Source organism: Amorphotheca resinae, assembly GCF_003019875.1.
Source record: "Amorphotheca resinae ATCC 22711 unplaced genomic scaffold M430scaffold_3, whole genome shotgun sequence".
Lineage (NCBI taxonomy): Eukaryota > Fungi > Ascomycota > Leotiomycetes > Helotiales > Amorphothecaceae > Amorphotheca > Amorphotheca resinae.
Window position 1 is genome coordinate 225,523 of NW_020194473.1, and position 19,306 is coordinate 244,828.

At 50.9% G+C, this 19,306-nt stretch overlaps 7 protein-coding genes across 7 annotated transcripts; 3 read left to right on the forward strand and 4 right to left on the reverse strand.

Annotated features, from left to right (window-relative positions):
• Nucleotides 1-68: 68 nt before the first annotated feature.
• M430DRAFT_135028 (hypothetical protein) lies at nt 69-5,579 on the reverse strand. The gene is made up of 4 exons (XM_024862387.1): nt 5,338-5,579; nt 5,098-5,250; nt 1,700-5,003; nt 69-1,631 (listed from the first exon to the last, which is right to left on the reverse strand). The coding sequence occupies exons 1-4, from the start codon at nt 5,397-5,399 to the stop codon at nt 396-398; spliced, it is 4,755 nt and encodes a 1,584-aa protein (XP_024722820.1). The 5' UTR covers nt 5,400-5,579; the 3' UTR covers nt 69-395.
• Nucleotides 5,580-6,423: 844 nt separating this feature from the next.
• On the reverse strand, nt 6,424-7,733 carry M430DRAFT_209382 (hypothetical protein). The gene is made up of 3 exons (XM_024864401.1): nt 6,919-7,733; nt 6,479-6,853; nt 6,424-6,448 (listed from the first exon to the last, which is right to left on the reverse strand). The coding sequence occupies exons 1-3, from the start codon at nt 7,600-7,602 to the stop codon at nt 6,443-6,445; spliced, it is 1,065 nt and encodes a 354-aa protein (XP_024722821.1). The 5' UTR covers nt 7,603-7,733; the 3' UTR covers nt 6,424-6,442.
• Nucleotides 7,734-8,630: 897 nt separating this feature from the next.
• Nucleotides 8,631-9,572, reverse strand: M430DRAFT_135032 (glycosyltransferase family 2 protein; the record flags this gene model as incomplete). Its single annotated transcript, XM_024862388.1, has 4 exons — nt 9,414-9,572; nt 9,217-9,368; nt 8,968-9,160; nt 8,631-8,904 (listed from the first exon to the last, which is right to left on the reverse strand). The coding sequence occupies exons 1-4, from the start codon at nt 9,512-9,514 to the stop codon at nt 8,631-8,633; spliced, it is 720 nt and encodes a 239-aa protein (XP_024722822.1). The 5' UTR covers nt 9,515-9,572.
• Nucleotides 9,573-9,740: 168 nt separating this feature from the next.
• M430DRAFT_33518 (hypothetical protein) lies at nt 9,741-11,424 on the forward strand. The gene has a single exon (XM_024866382.1). The coding sequence runs from the start codon at nt 10,036-10,038 to the stop codon at nt 11,323-11,325; it is 1,290 nt and encodes a 429-aa protein (XP_024722823.1). The 5' UTR covers nt 9,741-10,035; the 3' UTR covers nt 11,326-11,424.
• A 607-nt stretch (nt 11,425-12,031) lies between these two features.
• M430DRAFT_135035 (hypothetical protein) lies at nt 12,032-13,308 on the forward strand (the record flags this gene model as incomplete). The annotated part of the gene is made up of 5 exons (XM_024862389.1): nt 12,032-12,171; nt 12,227-12,443; nt 12,496-12,555; nt 12,612-12,920; nt 12,967-13,308. 5 exons carry the CDS (start codon nt 12,032-12,034, stop codon nt 13,138-13,140), a joined length of 900 nt encoding a protein of 299 aa, XP_024722824.1. The 3' UTR covers nt 13,141-13,308.
• Nucleotides 13,309-13,478: 170 nt separating this feature from the next.
• On the reverse strand, nt 13,479-15,306 carry M430DRAFT_64500 (hypothetical protein; the record flags this gene model as incomplete). The annotated part of the gene is made up of 9 exons (XM_024869111.1): nt 15,080-15,306; nt 14,953-15,016; nt 14,655-14,890; nt 14,469-14,601; nt 14,380-14,421; nt 14,309-14,327; nt 13,914-14,256; nt 13,739-13,859; nt 13,479-13,672 (listed from the first exon to the last, which is right to left on the reverse strand). Exons 1-9 carry the CDS (start codon nt 15,149-15,151, stop codon nt 13,479-13,481), a joined length of 1,224 nt encoding a protein of 407 aa, XP_024722825.1. The 5' UTR covers nt 15,152-15,306.
• Nucleotides 15,307-16,352: 1,046 nt separating this feature from the next.
• M430DRAFT_64501 (hypothetical protein) lies at nt 16,353-18,491 on the forward strand (the record flags this gene model as incomplete). Its single annotated transcript, XM_024869112.1, has 2 exons — nt 16,353-16,395; nt 16,998-18,491. 2 exons carry the CDS (start codon nt 16,353-16,355, stop codon nt 18,344-18,346), a joined length of 1,392 nt encoding a protein of 463 aa, XP_024722826.1. The 3' UTR covers nt 18,347-18,491.
• Between the last annotated feature and the right edge of the window lie 815 nt (nt 18,492-19,306).

Here is a 19,306-nt window from a genome sequence, read left to right on the forward strand (position 1 = left end):
CTTCTACTATTTGTAGCGCCCATTAAAACCTTACACAAGATCTCAACAATAGCAGCCAAGAACTAAATCAGAGCAGCGAATTAATACTTGTTTATTTTCATGTCAATCCTCCTAACTTCGTTTGACTCACTTCCCTTAACCGCTCATGTCCTAGAATTCGAATTCCGCTGCTTTGACTCTGCCGTAGAAGAGATCCCGAATCTACCTGTACTGTATGTACTCTACAAAATGCCCTGTTTTCCCGCCTAGTTCAGCCATACGGGCTTTTGCAATACCTAAACGATACCCGCGTTTGCACCTGCAACGCTCGTTCCTTTGAGATTTCCCTTCGATTGTTGTTATCCTCATCCCGTTTCTACTTGACCTGCTCAGTAGAAAGGTTTTCATCACGTTCATCACTTCCCACTCTGATTACTTCCACTCCTCTGATGCCCCTGCTGCCCCTGCTGAACTTGCTGCTGAGGCTGCTGCAGCGGCCCTTGCTGTGACCCTTGTTGTTGACCTTGTTGTTGACCATGGTGTTGACTTTGCTGTTGAGCCTGTTGTGGTCCTTGTTGTGGTCCCTGCTGTGGACTCTGGTGTTGACCTTGCTGTGGACCCTGCGGACCTTGCGGAGGACCTTGGTGTTGGCCATGTTGTTGACCTGGTTGTTGACCTGGCTGCTGGCCTTGCTGCTGACCCTGCTGACCCTGCTGCTGTGCCTGGGTAGCCATATTCGCCGCCGCCTGTTGAGCTTGCTGAACCTGTTGAGCCTGCTTCTCCTGCTGCTGCCTCAACATTTGAGCATACAACTGGGGGCTGTTTTCCACCCCACTTGGCATCCTCTGGTTTCCAGCCATGCCGTTCATGCCACCCATCCCACTTCCCATCCCGTTCACCATCCCATTGATGTTACCACCGGCAGCTGCGTTCATCGCACTCTGCGCAAGTCCTTGTCTCTGATGCACCGATTTCGCCAGAGTCTCTGAAATCATGCGCATGACTTGCTCTTGTGTTGCATTAGGGTATTTCTGCCGGATTGACTCTTCTAGCCGTACGGCTTGAGGCACCATGCCGTTCGTCAATTGTTGGGGGTGCCCTCCCATGCGTGGTGATCCAGCTTGACCTTGAGGAGAAGGGCCAGCGGCGCCAGGTGAGGAGACGTTAGTGCCGTTGGGGAACCCCATCATACCATTTTGCATTTGAGGGAATCCTGGAGGTGGGAGCCCGTTCATATTCCGAGGTGGGGAGTTGGAGCTGTAAACTTGGCCTGGGCCAGGAAGTTGTCCTTGCGGCCGCATTTGGATGGCTTGACGTTGTTGTTCTGCGATCCGATGAGCTTGAGTGACCAAACCGACGTCCAGAGCTGGGTTTGGTAAGGGCAGTTGGCCTTGCATGCTTTGCATTGGAGCTTGTGGCATACCGTTCATAAGACCTTGAGGAGGGCGGAGATTGTTTTGCATCGGCATTTGGCCCATTTGAGGAGGCATGGGACGTCGAGCTTGATTTTGGCCCGGAACTGTGAGGTTTTGACCTGTTGCGTTAGGTGTTCCATTGGGAGGCAATGCACCATTAGGAGTAGGGCGTTGTTGAGCTCCATTAGGTAGCTGCTGTTGTTGATTTTGGCTAGCCAATCGTGCTTGGAGAGCAGCCTTCATACATGTCAGTACGTGTTGGAAGATATAAAGAGAAATAAATGGCAAATATAAATAACTCATACCCTTCTTTGCGTCTCGAGCCGCTGTTGGAAGAGAGCCTGTTGCTCCTTTACCCGTTGCTCGTGATCATACTTGAGTTTGCTCAGTTGCTGTGGGGTCTTGAGCACACCGCGCTGCTGAGGAACTTCTTGAGCCTTCCGCATCGCAGCCAATCCGGCAGCATGTTGCTGCTTCTGCTGATTGGTCTCGCGCTTCTTGGCTAACTTCCTCATAGCATCAACCAAAGTAAGATGCTTCTGGTTCCTACGACGCTCAACTCGGAAGCTGGTGGTTGTTCTCCTCCTTTGTGGTTGGGGTTGGGCACCATTAGGCTGTGCAGCTTGCGCCGCCATGACATTTCGGTTGGCAGCCTCAACACGGTTGTTATAAGCTCTGAAATAATGAGTCTTCTGCATATCAGCTGGTAATCCTTCGAGGTGGATCCAACGCTCGAAGCATTCCCATGGCGTTCGACGTTCTGCTCCGGAAGAAAATAGAGATTTACTTTGTAGCATGCTTGAGATGAGAGACCAGTTGTATGAATACTCCCGAACGAGGCTTTTGAGCTCATCATCTTCTGCGCATGTCCACTGTGAAGCCGTCCGACATTCAAAGAAGGTCTGGAGTGGCATCGGGAACTCAGACGGAGGTCTGAACTGATGCCCGGCGTGGATACGGTCGCGTATATGTTTATGCTCAGGGTTAAAGAGAGCAACGTCCGTTTTCTCCGGTGGGAGCACGGGTCGCTTTTGCTTCGGTTCGCCGAAGACTACTTGGTCATCATCATCACTCTCCTCTTCGTATTGGAATCGACTCTTTTTCCTGGGTGGTCCATCCATTTTGAGTTCCATCCGGCCTTCGACATATTTGCTCAGAGGTAAAGCTCGCCGTCTCCAGGATCGATCAGGGTCGACATCCGTCAAGGATGGCTCTATCTGTGGCACGGCTAGAGGTGCTCCGTACATTGGGAGCTCGTTGAGGAGTTTGTCGGTGATAGGTGATCTTCTCAAACCGAACACAACGTCATCATCTTGGAGGCCGAAGATAGCTGTTGGTGCAACAGTTTCCAGGAGGTCGAGACGAGGTTCTTCATCAAATTCGTCCGGGGAGTCGAATTCTGCCGAAGCAACCAGATCCGGTGTGGGATGTTCTTGCATCTCGACATCTTTTGGTTCTAGCGGCGGAGGCGTGGCCTTCACCTGGAGTAATCTCCTATCTTCCGGGCTAGCTTCGACCCATTCGGCGCAGGCGATCGCCAGGTTTCTCGCAACTGCCATTTTCCATTTCCTCTCCTCTCTGAAGTCCGTTCGCATCCACTTAGCTTCCTGGAGGAGCACATCCCAATGGCTGGTAGGCCGAATTGGTTCTTTTGCACGTTCTGGTTGCCTCAATGACCATCTTCCAGCGGATTGTAGATTATAGATCCGTTTCAAAATCTTCGATGTTTGATTCTCGTTGATTGGAACGTAGGCATTGGATGTAGTGATTGTCTTGTGAGCTGATTGGAGAAGACCGTCTAGCGGTGGGATTCCTAGTCTCTCCCTTGAGGCTGTGGAGATGAATAGGGGCATGAAATAATCATCTTTGAGATCTTGAGCCCGAGAGCCGCCGTGCATCAGAGCAGAGTTACTAGGTGCTGGCCTTTTAGGCTGCTTCGCGAAGATAACCGTCGAAAGCTTGCTTCGCTCCTTTTCCCTCTGCTTCTCTATAAGTCTTCTGATCCCGGGTGACTGTGGAGTGGTACTGCGTGAGGGCGAATGAGAGTTCCCCATCGATTCAAACTCAGTGACCACTTTTTGGCCATTCGTTTCCGAACTGGAGGCTGTGTTTGGTCGAGGTATCTCTCCTAAGATCTCAGAGACAGATTTGTGTCTCATGGCTCCTGATGACACTCTTGTTGTCATCCGTTCCAGAGTTGGGGTAGAATCATCAGCCGGAGTTGATGATGTTCTCTTAGAGGGCGATAGTGCGGGAGTGGCAGAGGAGTTCCGCGAATCCACTTCAGGTTTCGGAGCAGCCTGTGAAGATGCAGTGGTAGCTTCGACTTTATTTTCAATGGGAGCATTGCTCTCGAACGAGTCCTGGATAGTAGGAGCTGCATCGACATCCATGGCTTCGACAGGAGGTGTTTCGGCCTCGGAATCTGCAATCTCTGGTGGTTTGGCTTCTGGTTGCTTCTGTTCCGCGCTGGATTTCTCTACACCAGCCATGGGTTCAACCTCAGGGTTTGCTACACCCATAACCTCGTCTTCATCCTCGACGGTATCCTCGACGACCTGGCTGGCTTCCTTGGTGAACGTGGCAGCTTCATCCTCGTTCTTAGCGGCGTCTTCAGGTTGTGAATCCGCATTTTGTTCCGCGGTTGCGGCTTGTTCTTCCATCCGCAGTTGGGCATCAACGGCACTGGGACTACTCCCCAGGATCTCTGCCCGGGAAATATCCATTTGTGCCTGTAGTATTCTGTCATGTTCTTCCTTCTCGGCGAGTTCATCTGGTGCCTTCTTCAAGTCAACTGGTGTCTGTGGTTCATTCTCCTTATTCTCCAATCTATCCGCTTCATATCTCGACCCGTTATCAGGACTCGTATCAGTCGATGCATCATGCAGTGCCGGGGTGGTAGCTGAATGTGCATCAATCGTCGAGCCTGGTGAGGACAGAAGATCCGCAGTACGGCCACGATCTCTCGGGAGACTGATGGAGAGATGCTGTTGCTGCTCGCGGGACTTCTCTGCTTCCTGCAGATGGCGTTCCTGAACCTCTTTGGGAGGTAAGTGTACCGTTGCAGCCTTGTGCTGTCCATCGTGTGAACCCAAGCCTTCAACGATGGGTTCCTCCAATTGAGCAGCGTCCTCGGCCGATAATGGCATGGCTTTCCTGGGATCGACACCTGGACTATTCTGCCTGCTCTGCACCACTGTCCTAATCCTCTCACTCTGTGATTCTCCAGGTGGTATGGCATCATCGGGTTGAAGTTGTGGCTCCGTCGCATCTTCTGACGGTTCATCTACCTCGCCGAAGACAGTGGATGGCTCTGCTGGGGAACCTATCTGCGAGGCTTTCGAGCTCGACTGCTGCGTAGAAGACACACCTTGGCCGGCATCGCCATCAGGGATATCAGCCTGCTGTCCAGGGTCAGTCCTCGAACTCGGTGTTGCGGCGCGACTCCTCCTCGATCTCGACGCCTCACGCTGCCCCTTCGACGCCTTGCCCGTCGCATCGACGCCCCTTGCATCCGGACTCACCTTCCCAGTAGGAGAGCGCTGCCTCGCGGTCTCTGACCGGAGTTGTCGACGCGTAGGGAGGGTGGATTCATCGAAAAGGCGATCTCTGCAGAACAGTGATAATCAGCGAACCGCAACTACAAGCGACACGAGGGTCGAGACACGCCCAAGAAAATCAACAATCGAGAGGCCACACATACTGCAATACGTCGCAGACATCGAGGAAGTGCGCCTCGGCGGCGCTGGTGGGCGGCGCGTCGGGGCCCTCAGGGCTGATCTGGGGAAGCGGGCCATCATTGTCGCAAACAGCGAAAAACTCGCGCAGCTTCCTCTTGCGCGACGTAACAATTCCACTATGGCCATCAGCACATCAAGACCGACATGAAACGATGCGCCGGCGCACGCGCTTCCCGGCCGATGCAAAAGGACAATTGACATACCTCAGCTGGGCGCGTTTGGATCGCAAGAGCGCCGCGCGGTCGGCAGCTCCAACCTCACTCATCCTCGGGCGGACCGCGACATCCGTTTGGGGCGAAAAAGGCAGCGGGATCGAGGTCAAGGGGGAGACAGGAGATGATATGAGGGGCGAGAGGCGATGGAAGAGGGGGTCGTGGTGGTGGTGTTGATTGATTTTTGATTGATTTGAATTTGATTCTGGGGCTCCCTGAGCGACCGAAGCCCACGATACCGGGCGTGCGGCTGCTGCATTTTCCATGGGGAGCGGCAGCCGAAAGCTGGGAAAAGCCACTAGCCCGGTTCGGGAGCCATCTATTTCATTCATTCATTCATTCATTCATTCACTTTTCACTTTGGCGGGCTCTGCACTCTTGTGATATTGTCTGCATCTTTTGATTTTTTTATTATTATTTTTGTGCTACGACGGAATTACTGTGCTGTGTGTGGTTCTCTTCTACGGGGTATCATCTCTTGTCAGATCCTCCTTGTTTTGAGTCGGACAGTGAGATTCGCTCCCACGTCACTGGAGAGGTCTCCAAGCGATGACACTAGTGATCAGATCGATACCTCACCGTTTATCAAGACCATTTGCCTTGTGCTAAAAGCCTATGCAATGATAATAGAAAGAGTGAATAGTGAATGCTAAAGTGAGTTATGAATAGTGAATGGTTCTACTTACTTTTTATGTTCTTGTGTCTCGTAGACTAGTCGAACTGGGTCAAAAGAGATTCAAGACACAGCAAATAGGGGTTACAACAATAATAGAAAGAGTGTTTAGTGAATGGTAAAGTGAGTTATGGATAGTGAATGGTTTTCACTCACTTTTCATATTCTTATGTCCCGTTGGCTGGTGGTATTGGGTCAAAAGAGAATCATGACACAGCAAATAGGGGTTACCGGAAACAGCAGGCAACCGGGGCAAATGCATTTCCCTTTCCATCAATTAGAAACTCTTGATATCTTCCAAATACCCAAAGAGAGAAAGAAACCCGGCCTGGCTTTTCATCATCCCCGCCTCCCGACCTCCAACAAGCAATCGTGGTATATGTAAAGTACCCAACTCGAAAGTCGACATGAGACATGAATGAGTCACCCCTAACGCCGTCCGCTGCCTATAACTTTTGCCTTTCCTTTTCCACGAAACCCTTTGCCCGCCGGGGCCCTATCCCTACCCCCCGAGAGCGCAAGTCTTCTACCAATATTCCCAAAACAGACGCAGCTGCAAAACAACACGCTTATGATCCAGATGCCGCCCTCGAGGCTCTCTCTGCTGACGTAGAGAATCCCGGTAGGGGTATGCAGCGTTGTGTTTCTGGAGGGCGAGGCCGGGGACGGCATCATGTCGGGGTTGGAGGCGAGGAGGAGCGCGGTGCCAGTGGCGCCGACCGCGCTGGAGAGGATAAAGCCGGGTTTCGATCGGTCGATTATGTACCAGAGGACCGGGTTCACCAGCGCTAGGGTCAGGGAGGCTTGGAGCGTTGAAGTCCATGGGAGCCGCCTCTATAGATCGGAGGTTAGTATCAATGTCTGAAAAGCGAACAGGGAGAAACAAAGGAGGAACGAACAATGGCAAAAGCAATTCCCACAAAAGCCCCCACACTCCTAACAACAGGCGTCCAATCTGCCCCAAATATGCCTGTAGATTCCAAACCCTCCTCCGCTGTCACCTCTGGACTTCCCTCCTTCTCCCCTGATGAGGCCTCGCCATTCTTGTCCGCACACAAAGTGTCGATCCACGGCAATAAGCTACCCAACGCTACGCCCGCAACCCCCCAGAACAAGAGATATCTCCAATCGTCTCCTGGCTTAATGATGCTTTCGACCTGAAACGGCGCCAATTTCCGTTCGTGATGCAGATGCCGTACCAGTACCCCATACAGCATTCCTAAACCACCGAGTAATATCACCCTCATGAGTAGACCAAACCCGAAAGATACCCAGGATTGTTGGGGCGCTGGCGGTACGACGCCCGTTCTTCGTGTGGGGAAATAGGTCGAGCTGACAGCAGGCGTCTCAGCACCAGTGCCCCATGGTGTTGAGGGCTCTTCTCGCTCGTTGTCGTAGCCGGTGGGAGAGTAGATCCCAAGCAGGGTCGAAGATGTAAGGTTCAGGATGGAATGGGTTCGGGAGGGCGTGTTGTCGCCTGCGGAGGGTGTGAGGAGAGGACTGGGTGGTTGCTCGGGCGCGGTATTGGGGTTGAATGGGCGGCGGGGTTTGGGGTGTAGTATTTGTGGGTTATCGGAAGCCATTGTGAGAGTAAGGGATGTGTCGGAAGGTGGAAGGTAGTTGAGAGCGGGTATCTGCGGATTTGCGGATTTGCTGCTTCGCGGATCTGGGGATCTGGGGATTCGGAGGAGATGTCAGGAGAGATTGTTCAAGAGGCTTCTTATCCTGAAGCTATCCCTCGATACGCCGTATTTGCGGGCTGCTCATCCAAGTGCTTCCTGTTGTCTGCAGGCCGGTGCTGTCTCTTCGACGCTGCAGCTCCTCTCAACAAAAACTGGCAATGCAATGGGCAGGAAAGAACTACTTCCAGTACAGCCTTTGCTCGAGGATAGGAGGAACAGTCAACTCCAAGACACGCGAGTAAGGGAAGAGATAAGCAGACGATCAATGTCTTGGACTCCAGACGTCGTCAAGTGTGGGGAAGAGGTTGGTTCGACACGCAAGAGGAACACATGAGACCGAAGTCCTTGGAGGTCGCGAAGCTTATTGGCGCATCAGGCTGTATGGGTCGCCAGATGTAGCCAGATGCGCTTCACATGTTTTTTTCCCGGGGCGTTCGGCGATAACAGTCGGCTAGACCTGAATAGGCGGGGTTATTTTGTCTATTTTTAGACAACTCCCTCGGCTTGATCTAATAAGGCAAGCTCCGTCGTCGAGATCTTGCGCCAATTCAGACTGACAATGACTTTGTACCTTTTCATTTGCTAAAGACAAGAAGTAGATAATACTAGCGATTAAGGCATCGACTCCTATATATAGTTAAGGTATAGACAAGCCGAGTGCTGTTCTTTATAATTCATAATAGTGCTGCTCGCATTTCCAATCGAGGGATGTGTGCTGTTTTCTACCAGATCAGTTATCAGGAGTATCATGTCAGTTTCTCTCGGCATAGCGGTTACTGCCTCTACCATCAAATTGTCAAATTTTCGGCTCTTTCTTCGGCTCTAGAACCTTGGAAAACTCGGACAGTTTCTTCTTTTTCAATAATTTGATTAATTTGATGGTACAGAATTACAATTCTTTCTACATTCATCATCAATGGTTACAAAGTTCAGACTCTCGTCCACAGGCTTAGGACTCCAGTAACGTACTGAGTGATCTCATCTTCACTCAGCTTACTATCCCCATACACTCGGTCGACAAAGCTGATGGGCACCTCCGCAATGGTGTAACCCATTGACTTCGCCAACACAATCAACTCCATCTGAAAGACATATCCCTTGCTCTGCACTTTCGTAATAACGTTCTTTAGCATATCCTTCTTATAGAGGCGGAAGCTGCCCGTAAGATCGGAGACTCCGGGCCGAAGTAGCGTGTCGGCGAAGCTAAATGAAAAGAAATCAGTCTTCTTGTTCAAGTGTATTGAGGGGGCGCGATTGATTGCTCACATGTTAGCGCCTTTTGAAATAAGTTTCCTTTTCAGATCCCACCCGTATACACCACCGTCACCAGCATATCGTGTCCCTGTTACGATATCGTAGTCGTTGGTCGCTTGTTTGCGGATCATCTCGGGTATAAACTTGGGGTGATGGCTGAAGTCGGCGTCCATAATGATAACGAAGTTGCCAGTGGCGAAGTGGACTAAAGGGTCATTATGTCAGATATATCGCTATACTTTCTGGATCCATGCGACGTACGTCCGTGAATATATGCCGTTCCCAAGCCTAGTTTACCAGCGCGCTCCTTGAGTATGATTCGGCCAGGGAAAGCTTTCTGCAGTTGTCTCGCAATATTGGCGGTGCCGTCTGGACTCCCATCGTCGACGATGATAATCTCGTAATCGAAGTTGCTACGCATTGTCAGAGAGGACACCAGGGAGGTGGATCAGTCGTACTTCTTCGTGAAACTGTCATTGATGAGGGAGACGATGACCGGCAAGTTCCTCCGCTCATTGTAGGTTGGCAGAATGACTGAGTATTTGTTCTTCACAGCCATTGCTATTAAGGGTGATAAAAAGAGTGAAAGGTTGAAACGTCAAGTAAAGTTGTCTGCTGTTCGTTACCTTACCTTGGACAAGGGGAGCTGTGAAGGACAGATGACACGCTAAGATTGCGCTTGCCAAATCAGGACTAGACGCAACTTAACCAGCCGCGTCATGTCAAACTTGGTATCAAGAGCCCCGCATTAGGTTTTCAGCCTCAACTTACCGAATATCACCAGTTCAACGTCTGTTCTAGTATTTTTGTAGAACTGTCCTGATTATTACGAAGAAATTTCTATCGTGCACTTATTCAAATACCTTAGGTAAAGACGAATAAAACGTACTCTTATTTGTTGATGCGTGGCTACTTTAGAATTTAAGTTGAATTTCATTAGGGGTGCGGTAAGGTAAGCCCTCTCCCACCTTTTGGTACCTCCGTCATGGCCTCAACTAAGCTCAACCTCAATACCCCCGGGCTTTGAGTTTTGCAACCCATCCTCAATCTTCAGCAGTCTCCTTGGCCTTCTCTTGCACCATGGAACAAACAGAGATGCCAGCCCAAACCGACGCAGACCGTGTCGAAATATCGACATCACGAGTTAAGACCTTGCTCGATCTGCCTCCTGAAATCATCCTCCTAATAGCAGACTTCCTGCCAACGACCTCGACTGCCTCTTTTGCTCTCTGCAATAAAAGACTCGCCGCTCAATTCGGCAGCAAGCCTTGGAAGCTGCTCTCCAGCATGGAATCCGAGGATCGCATATACTTCCTCTCCATTCTATCACGAGATCTCCCTCACCACCACGCATGCCATGGGTGTATCCGCCTTCATCTCAGCACTTCCACCCCACTGCCGGCAGACTTCAGTCCATCACCCCTGCCCCTCTCCTGCATCCCTGCGTGTGATCGCGACGATTGTTCAGGTTTAATGTCAGAACGTGGGCTCTTCTCCATTCCGAACTACTTTTCTCCTTACAAGCTGCGTTTCCCCCACGTCCAATTAGCGCTAAAACAACACCACCATGGCCTTGATCATGGCATCTTACTCAGTGACCTATCGCACACCGACATCCAGTTCGTCCAAGGAAGTGTGTTTCTCTTTTCAGTAGATGCGCGAATCGCATCCGATGAGATGGTTGTGCGATCTCAGGAATGGGCTATATCGAGCGAGCACCCACGTGAAGACTTCCTGTCCAAGACTGTGATCCACAACGTCTGCCAGCATCAGATGACCTACAATGCGGAATTTGGTCTTGATGATAGCTTCACGAGCTTGATTCGATGTCGGCTTGGCCATGGAGCCGCAGACGATGACTGTGCTTGCATGAGATTGCATCAATGTCCTTTCTGCCCTTTGGAATATCAGATTGACGTTGTGGATTTCAAAGAGCGAGGGACTGCCATCTGTGCCACTAAATGGTTGAATCTTGGGGCCGGCCTCACCACTCGTGATTCGAATTGGCGGGGGCACCATCTTTCACATGACGACTACGTTCCGCATAATCTGCCGCTTGGAAGCATTCGTTCAAGCTATGAGAGTCAGGAAGCAGCATCTGTTAATGATCTAACTGCCGAAAATAAGAAGAGGCTGTCTTCTTTTTTACGCATGACTGGATATGGTATGTTTGGGGATCCGGATGGTTATGATTGGAAGTTGGTTGGACATGACATCTGGTACATTAGGCCTCCAGGAGAGTTCCATACCATCCCATGGTTGCTTCACCGATTACGCGCCTCGATTCTAAGAATCAGTCCGCAATTCCTTGTGATTTTATCTTCAATCCTCATGGTTGCTCAACTTGCTTTGCTGATATTGCGCATTTAGGAATGTTGGCAGCTCGGAGGACTTTCAAGGCTTTGAGTATTTTACAGTTTTCAAGTAATCATGAATGCCAATAATGAAATCTCATAGTTTCAGAACCCCTCCACCCTCCCCTTGGCTTTTATTCTGGTGCAACTGAAAATAGAGCTCGATCGTTACGAAACTGTCGCGGATATTGCAGTGTGCAAGTCCGTAGGTTCAAGAAGCTATGAGAAGTTGCATATCCCCAGGTGCCACTGAGGCAGTCGTGCCTTCCTATAACAGAGACCTCCCTAGCACGAAGCAATGTCTTGTTGACTTTCCGCACAGGCTTCTCGACTCTCTTCTTTCTTCTTCACCTCTTTTCCACAAACGCACGTTCATACTCTGCTCACGCTCTGTATCCATTGAACTTTGCAATATGACTGAGGCCTACAATATTTCGAACGCTGTGGCAGCCTGGGTTATGCCTATACTTGCATTGACCTTTTCCGTCATAGCGTTCATACAATGGCATTACAATGTGCAACTCAATGTTCAAATGTTCCCAATGTTTCCAAAGTTGGACAAGCTTGCACCCCGCACGATGAGCGTATTCCGTATCCGCTTATATTTAGCCGACTGTATCCGCTTACGTCAGACACTCGACCTCGTCGAGGTACCTCGTGCGTGAGACCAGCATCAACATCTCCAAGAATCAGGACAGGTCCTGCGGATTTGTTTCTTCACCATGAAAAAATTATATACTAAAATAGTCGCCAAGAAAGAGTCAAAGGGTGGATCGATTCAACGGCCACCGGCGGCTACCTCACAACTGTCGGAAGACTACGGCTTGAAAGTGATATACCAAGGACAGCGGCCGACAATCGAGTGAGTAGAGACCCTCCAGATCTTGCAAATTCCCCCAATTCTGACGGCGATATAGCATAGTGGCCATCCACGGCCACGGGGGCCATTGGAAACGATCGTGGACCGATCAACCATCAGGCACATTCTGGCTTCGAGACCTGCTACCGAAGGCCGTCCCTGACGCGCGAATTCTATCATACTGGTATGATACTTCGAATTCGTCGACGACCCCTATTGAGAGTATCGCCGTTGCTTTTCTATCAGAGCTCTCTCAGTTGAGAAAGACCACTGCTGTAAGTCTCGGAACAGTGCTGTGTTTTGATCGTCCATACTCAATTCTATTAGAGTAATGATCGGCCTATTATATTCCTGGCGCACAGTTCTGGGGGCATCTTTCTTAAGGCTGTACGTCGAATTTCAACAAGTCATTAGAGAGTTTTCTTGTTGACGATGGCCCTTAGTCGCTCGGTGAATTCGGTGAATCCCCCGAGAACCAGGACACGAAAACGGATTTCAGGAGAATCAGGTTATTGACTTATGGAATTGTTTTCTTTGGCGTACCTCAACATGCCGAAGATGGATTCGACGTTCTGTCATCCGCAGATGCGGAAGCTGGACCTCTTCCCTCCGAGCCGCCCCTGATGGCAGCCCTCAGACGCGATCTACTTTGGCTGAAAGATTCGAATTTGAAATTCTCCAGAATAAGGGCGGATTTCATCACGACGTATTTCACAGAAGCGCCGCCCCCGATTACTGCTGGACAGAATCAGGTATGTATGCCCCTCTCTTGGGGTTTTCCCATCTCACCTCCTTTAGGAACCAATGATCAAGCCGGAATCCCCTGACATTCTCCATACCAACGTCATACGCCTGAGCAAGACCCATGGCGAGATGATCAAATTTCCAAATGCTGCTGATAGAGACTTCCAGAAAGTGAGTGCTTGTGTGTATATGATGGTTTCAGAAGCTACGAAGGACACGAAGATTTGATGACGACGATGCAGTCATGAACGAAGAATATATTCTCTGACAGAGTGGTTATGAACTTACCCCTTTATCATGATTCTGGTGTTTATTTGAGAGATCGTGTCCTGCAGGAGGTCTCAGCTACAAGGTAAATGCAAATCAAAGACCTATAATAACCGATTTTTCAGGGCTGCAAGAAAGTTAAATATTCCTAAATAGGTGGGTAGCTATAGTGCCACCGAGATATCCCCAATCCTCCCCTCTACTAAAATCTGACTAATGCCACCTGCCTTAAGGTGAGACAAGAAAAATTACTATTAATAAATAACAGCCCGTACTCAATTTCATCCGCCGGCAACCTCTCAAGCAACGATAAGCTGCTTCTCCTTCTTCAAGCCCTCAACGACCGAGAGCGAAATGTTCAGCGTCTGGGCCACGATCTCTGGCGGCGTCAAGGCTAGCCACTGGGTCAAGCTGATATCTGCCACGCGATCCGACTTGTAGATCTCGATCCAGACGAGCTTCTCTGTCTCGGACGTGTTCTCCACGTAATGGCCTTTTCCGGAACGTGGTTAGCGTACCAGAAGCCAAGGGATAGGTTGGGGGAGCGGTATGGACTTACCTGAGTTGTCAGGGAACACAGCGGTGTCGCCAGCGGTGAAGTCAAAGGTGCGGGCGTTGGCGCCGCCGAGGAAAACGGTCGCGCGTGCTTGGCCTTGGTGGAAGTAGATCCATTCAGCGGCCTTCGGGTGATGTTAGTCGGGTAGAGAGTCTTGATCTATGGGGGCTGTGCTTACATTCGGGTGCCAGTGCAGCTCACGCAGACCCTTGGGCTCGACAGTCACGATGGCGGCGGCGATGGTGGTTGCAATAGGGAAGTTGCGCGAGTCAACGATCTGGATCGTTCCACCGCCGCCAGGGGCTGGGGTTGCTGGGTGCTGCGAGGCGTGGTAAACGTAGGAGCTGTTGCCGGAGAGGGTTCCATATGGGCTGCTGGCGGGAATGGTGCTGATGTTGCCCTTCAGGATGTAAGGGTCGGTGGCTGGGACGGTGCTGAAGACAGAGGCGTTGACACCGAAGTTCTTGGCGAGGATGTCTTTGGGAGTGTGGGCGACCCAGTCGTCAACCATGAAAGTTGTTCTACGGATTGGTCTCAGCATGTTATTGACCGGGCTTAGAAGCATGAACATACCCAGTGGCATCGAAGTTACCTTTACAAGAGTTAGCAGAGCAACATTGGATGGTTGAGTGGAAGGGGCATACCATCATCGAAGATAAGTAAGTATTCATTCTCGTCCGCAAGCCCTGGTTCTATCAGTCTATTTCATAGAAGGTATAAGGCTTGATAATACCTTGAAGAGTATGGGCTGATCCCTTGGGGAAATACCAGATGTCTCCGGTTTGAAGAACATCTTGTTGGTTCTTTCCGTTCTCATCGACAGCGGAGACAAGGAGTGATCCAGCGTATACGATACCCCACTCAGCCTATGAAGGTATCAACACCTACACTACAACATTCCCGAGTGTCGTGTACTTACCACTCGATGCCAGTGGAGCTCACGGTAAGCACCCTTCTTCAAGTGCTGCTGCGCTCCCGCGATGTCTTTGCTAGGCGGGATGTCCGTAACCACTTGCTCACGGACCCAACCTCCGTTGTAGATTTTTGTTTTCGAATCCGAAAAGCTCCATTTCAGGTTGGTGACCAGTCCACTATCCGTTGACTCTTCGCCAAGGTTATCAGGATTCTGGAGATCAAGGTCCTTGTTTGTTCCACCTAAAGCATATGGTAAGCAGAGGCTTTAGAAAGAGAGGATAGATGCGATGTCAAGTACTGACCGAGGATTGGGCCACCTTTGCCATTGGCATCAATTGGCTCGCCCTGAGCGAACTGCTGGCGTTTCTCTATGACTGGACGCAAGTGCTTCGCTTGAGTAATCCCCTGGGGGCTGGAAAGCTTCGGGGCCGGAAGCACCGGACTTGCATACACAGCCGGAGCCGCGGTCAGCAGCAAGCAGAGAATGGAACTGTACTTCATGGTTTCTCAAGAGCTCTTGGGAAAGAATGAACAAAGATCAGAACAGGGAGGTTGGCGGCGGTTGAAGTTCATCACGTCCGTCAAGGCTGTGAGCCTGTGAGTTATATAGCCAAGACATCCGGACACAGGGGACCCGATTGCAAATTCTGATGTTCGGTGTCTCCCCCCACAGTGCCACACACATCGTTTCAATCAGACTAATGAATACAGGAACTGTCGTGCAAATTAGCAGAAATGGCGTTCAAGGCCGTTCTTCAGCAGATGCGACGATCAATGAAAACCGGGAAATTGTGAAGCTTCTGCGTTGTCGGTGTTTTAACACTACTTAGTGGAGTATCCATCAAGACGGCAGCGACCGAGTAGTAGCCACACTACCCAGGGGCTTGCCCCAATGTTGGCGTTTGCGCCTCATATGTCGTGATGACGGGGGTCCTGGAGGTTATATTGCAGGGTTGTCCAATCCCGGAACACCGGGACCAGCGGGCGACCAGGGACCAGCCCTATTTTAACCTTAATCGTTTAAATAAGGTTAAGCTACGGCCCGCTAAATCCACCTGGCAGACATGGCATGCCGACGCTTTCCCTCTTTCGTTTCTTCTTGGCACTTCACAACCTCTCCGCAGAATGTCGTGCTCGATCAAATCTCACTTCTTCCCGGCTTTCTACTGGCCTCTCTCTTCTTGGCATTTGCTTTCCTCTGGGGTTCGTCCCAAGTATGACAATTCCCACCCCCGATACCACGGGTAAAGTTGCCCCGGGACTTCGACCTGCTGTCGATCTTTGCTTTGCTTGTATGATGTAGTTGGGCCCAGGGTGATAGGGTCCTGACATCAACAGTGTTGTTGTCTTTGCTGTTACTCCCTGTTGCTTCCCAGGGGTTTACCAATCTGCAGAATCCTGCTTTGTGAACTGGGAGTCTTGAGACCGGGTCCTTGGGGCCTTATCCCCCTGGGAAAGGTATCCTGGATGCATACGATAGTCTTCCTTTCCCCCTGGTGCTTCTCTATCCGTCTTCCCTTCTCCCGACAACTTGTAGCCGGCCGAGGCTCTCCAATTCTGGGACCGTGGCAAACTTGGTCACCAAGGCCCCCCTCAAGCTTAAGCTTTCCTTGCCGCCCTTGGCATCCCATGGCCCCTATGGATTGCATATTCCTACGCTTTTACTGGACAGGCCATAGGTCCTTGTTCTGTTGGCGTTCAAATGCCGGAGAGGCTCGGTAATAGACCTCAGGGACCGGTAGTTGGTACGTCGACGGTAGTAAATCTGCAGTATTACCTCTCGTGGTGCTCGTTCCATACCGAATCATATCCCGAATCTCCGCAAACCTTGCTCTCTGTCGTCCAGCTGACGCACAGGTGACAAATCTTCGATCAATTTTGAAAGCGAACGGTGATTGCAGATCAAGTGCTGCCCTGCATGAGCCGATCAATCCTTTCAATATTCTCCGTCGGCCTCGATCCAGCAGATCCTCATCTACAGATCGTGTGCCAAGCTTCTGGCTAGGAATATGTCCATTATCACGACATTCTGACCCCCGTTTTCGTCAAGGCCAGGAACCGTTCCCTTTGTCTGGTTTGGATGTATCTCTTTTGCACGGGAAATGGGTTTGGCTGTTGAGGAGGGAGCAGATAGTTATAATATTTCCATCCCCCTCAAACCTGCTCAAAAACTCGCGCACTCGACAAACCTCTCGTCGTCTCCATAGTATTGGGTTTGAGTCTCGTTCAACTTAGGCTATCTTTACCTAAACTCAAACATCGGCAACCATGGCATTCGCTCTCTTTACTCTTACGTCCTTGATGGCAGCTACTGCTGTTGGGTCACCAATCGCTGAACCCAAGCCAGACCCGCAATTGTCACTCCCACCACTCATTCCATCCATCCCTGGTGTCACCGATCCAATTGCTAGCAGTCTCTCAATCCCTCTGCCAATTCTCCAAATCCCAACTCCACCACTTGAATCTCCTCCCTGGAATGGGAGTGACTTGCAACCAAAGAAATTGGGATACTTCTGGACTGCCTCGGGCGACAATGAGCACGCGGATTTCCTCGCTGCCTACAGTCTTGACGACGACACTTTCGGAGAGTTCATCTGGTTGGCCGATGTCCCATCCAGCGGGAACAGCCCGCATCATTTGGGGGTCTCCAATGATGGAAAGACGCTTATCGGGGGTGGTCTCCTCTCGCTCTTGAAGACCCAGGACACTGCATACTTCTTTGACGTGTCGAACCCTTACCGCCCCAAGTTCTTGAAGAGCAACCGTGCATTACTCGCCTCGATTGCCGACGAGATCCGCACTACACCAGAGGGGGGTTTCCTCGTGACATACATGGGGTCTGCTGTGGGAACATCCCCTGGCCGCTTGGTTGAATTCGACTCCAACTACAACATCATCGCCCAGCATCCCGAAGACGTTGCAGGCCAACTCAACATTCTTGGAGAGCAATTCTCGCCTCACGGACTCACTGTCAACTGGGAGAAGAACATCGGTTTCACCTCCGATTTCGTCGTCCCTCTGTCCATCTTGAAGCCTAGTCTTGAGATTACCAGGGCGAACACCCTGCGTCTCTGGGACCTTGAGAAGCGAACCATTATTAGCACCATCACCATCCCTAACGGTGGCGGAATCCAAGATGTCAAGTTCATTCCCGGAAACCCCGACTCTGCTGCCCTCGCGACCGCTGTCCATCTTGGCCAGGTCTGGATCATCTACCCCTTCAAGTTCGATGCCAACGGCAACCAGGGTGTCGCGGAGTTGCTCTACGATCTCGGACCAAAGGCCCGCGACACGACCGCCATCTACTCTGATCTCACTCAAGACGGAAAGTTCATCTACCTGACACTCACGACCGCCAACCACATCGCCGCGCTCGACATTTCTGACCTGTCGAACGTCAAGCGTCTGGATGACCCTGATGAGCAGCAGCCCACCGTCGGCCCGCACTACATCAAGGTGACTCCCGACCAGAAGCACATTGTCGTGACAGACTACTTCGTGCAGACGGGCGACATCGGTCTCATCAACACGCCAGCCGACTACAAGGCGCTGTACATTGACATCAACGACGACGGCTCGCTGCACTTCAACCGCTCTATCGACTTCAACGCTCTGTACCGTGAGCGTGGAGGCGCGAAGCCACACTCGAGTGTGATTTTCGACTTCACGGACCCGAACAATGTCATCCACTACTAGACGGGCTTGGAAGTTGGTGTTCTCGTAGGAGACTGGGAGGGGCAGTTGAGGAGCAGCTTTTTCTTTCTTTCTGATGTTTGAGCACCGAGACTACACAAGTCCAAGTCATATTGCCAGTCACGGCTTTTCAAAATCATATTTCCAGATAGTCTGTTGATAATTCAGTTAATCTAATAAGACGAGATTTTACTTGTCATCTACGGTTTCTGTTTCGTCTCATTTGAAAACTTGCATTTCCCAAAGCTCAAGATAAATTCACCATGTACAGTGAGTGTATGTTCAGCGTATGTCGGACTTTCAGGAATCCAGAATGGCAGCTCCAGCCTGTCAAAAACAAGAACCCCACATGGAAAAGGCATTTGCACATCGGAAAATTCAAATCTGACAAGACCCCAACGACGGGAATCCTACAAAACTGATCGAGATCACCGTCCCAAGCCCAAAACCCGCTCTCTCACAGAGATCTCCCTATCCACTGACTCGCAAACCAAGAACGCAAGGCCAGAATGCCATCTACGTCAAGATGGCGAAATCAAACCGAGGTCCCCCCTTCTCGGGAACCCACGGAGCTTAAGCAAGTAAGCATGCAGGTTCAGGGGGGGGGGGGGGTCTGGCAAACTATCGAGTACCTAGACCGGCCTGCAAACCAACCGCGCCCCCCTTTCCCAAATCCCGCCGCCCGCGCCACATGGCTCTACTATAGATTCCCTGTCCGTCGATCACCGTGTAAAGTTCCCCTGGAAGTTGAAGTTCATGCCAGGGTCAGGTACATAGTGCATTGCGTTGCATAGGCATGGGGACGGGCAATACCGCACCCCCACCACCCCCAACCCTGTCCCCTAGTCGTGTGAATTGCTCTTGCAGATGAAGCTATTGATGGTAAGCTGTGAGATTCTCATATTGTGATATTGATGACGGGAGGTATGTAGATCAGTGATCTTCAGTTCGTAAATTAAGAGG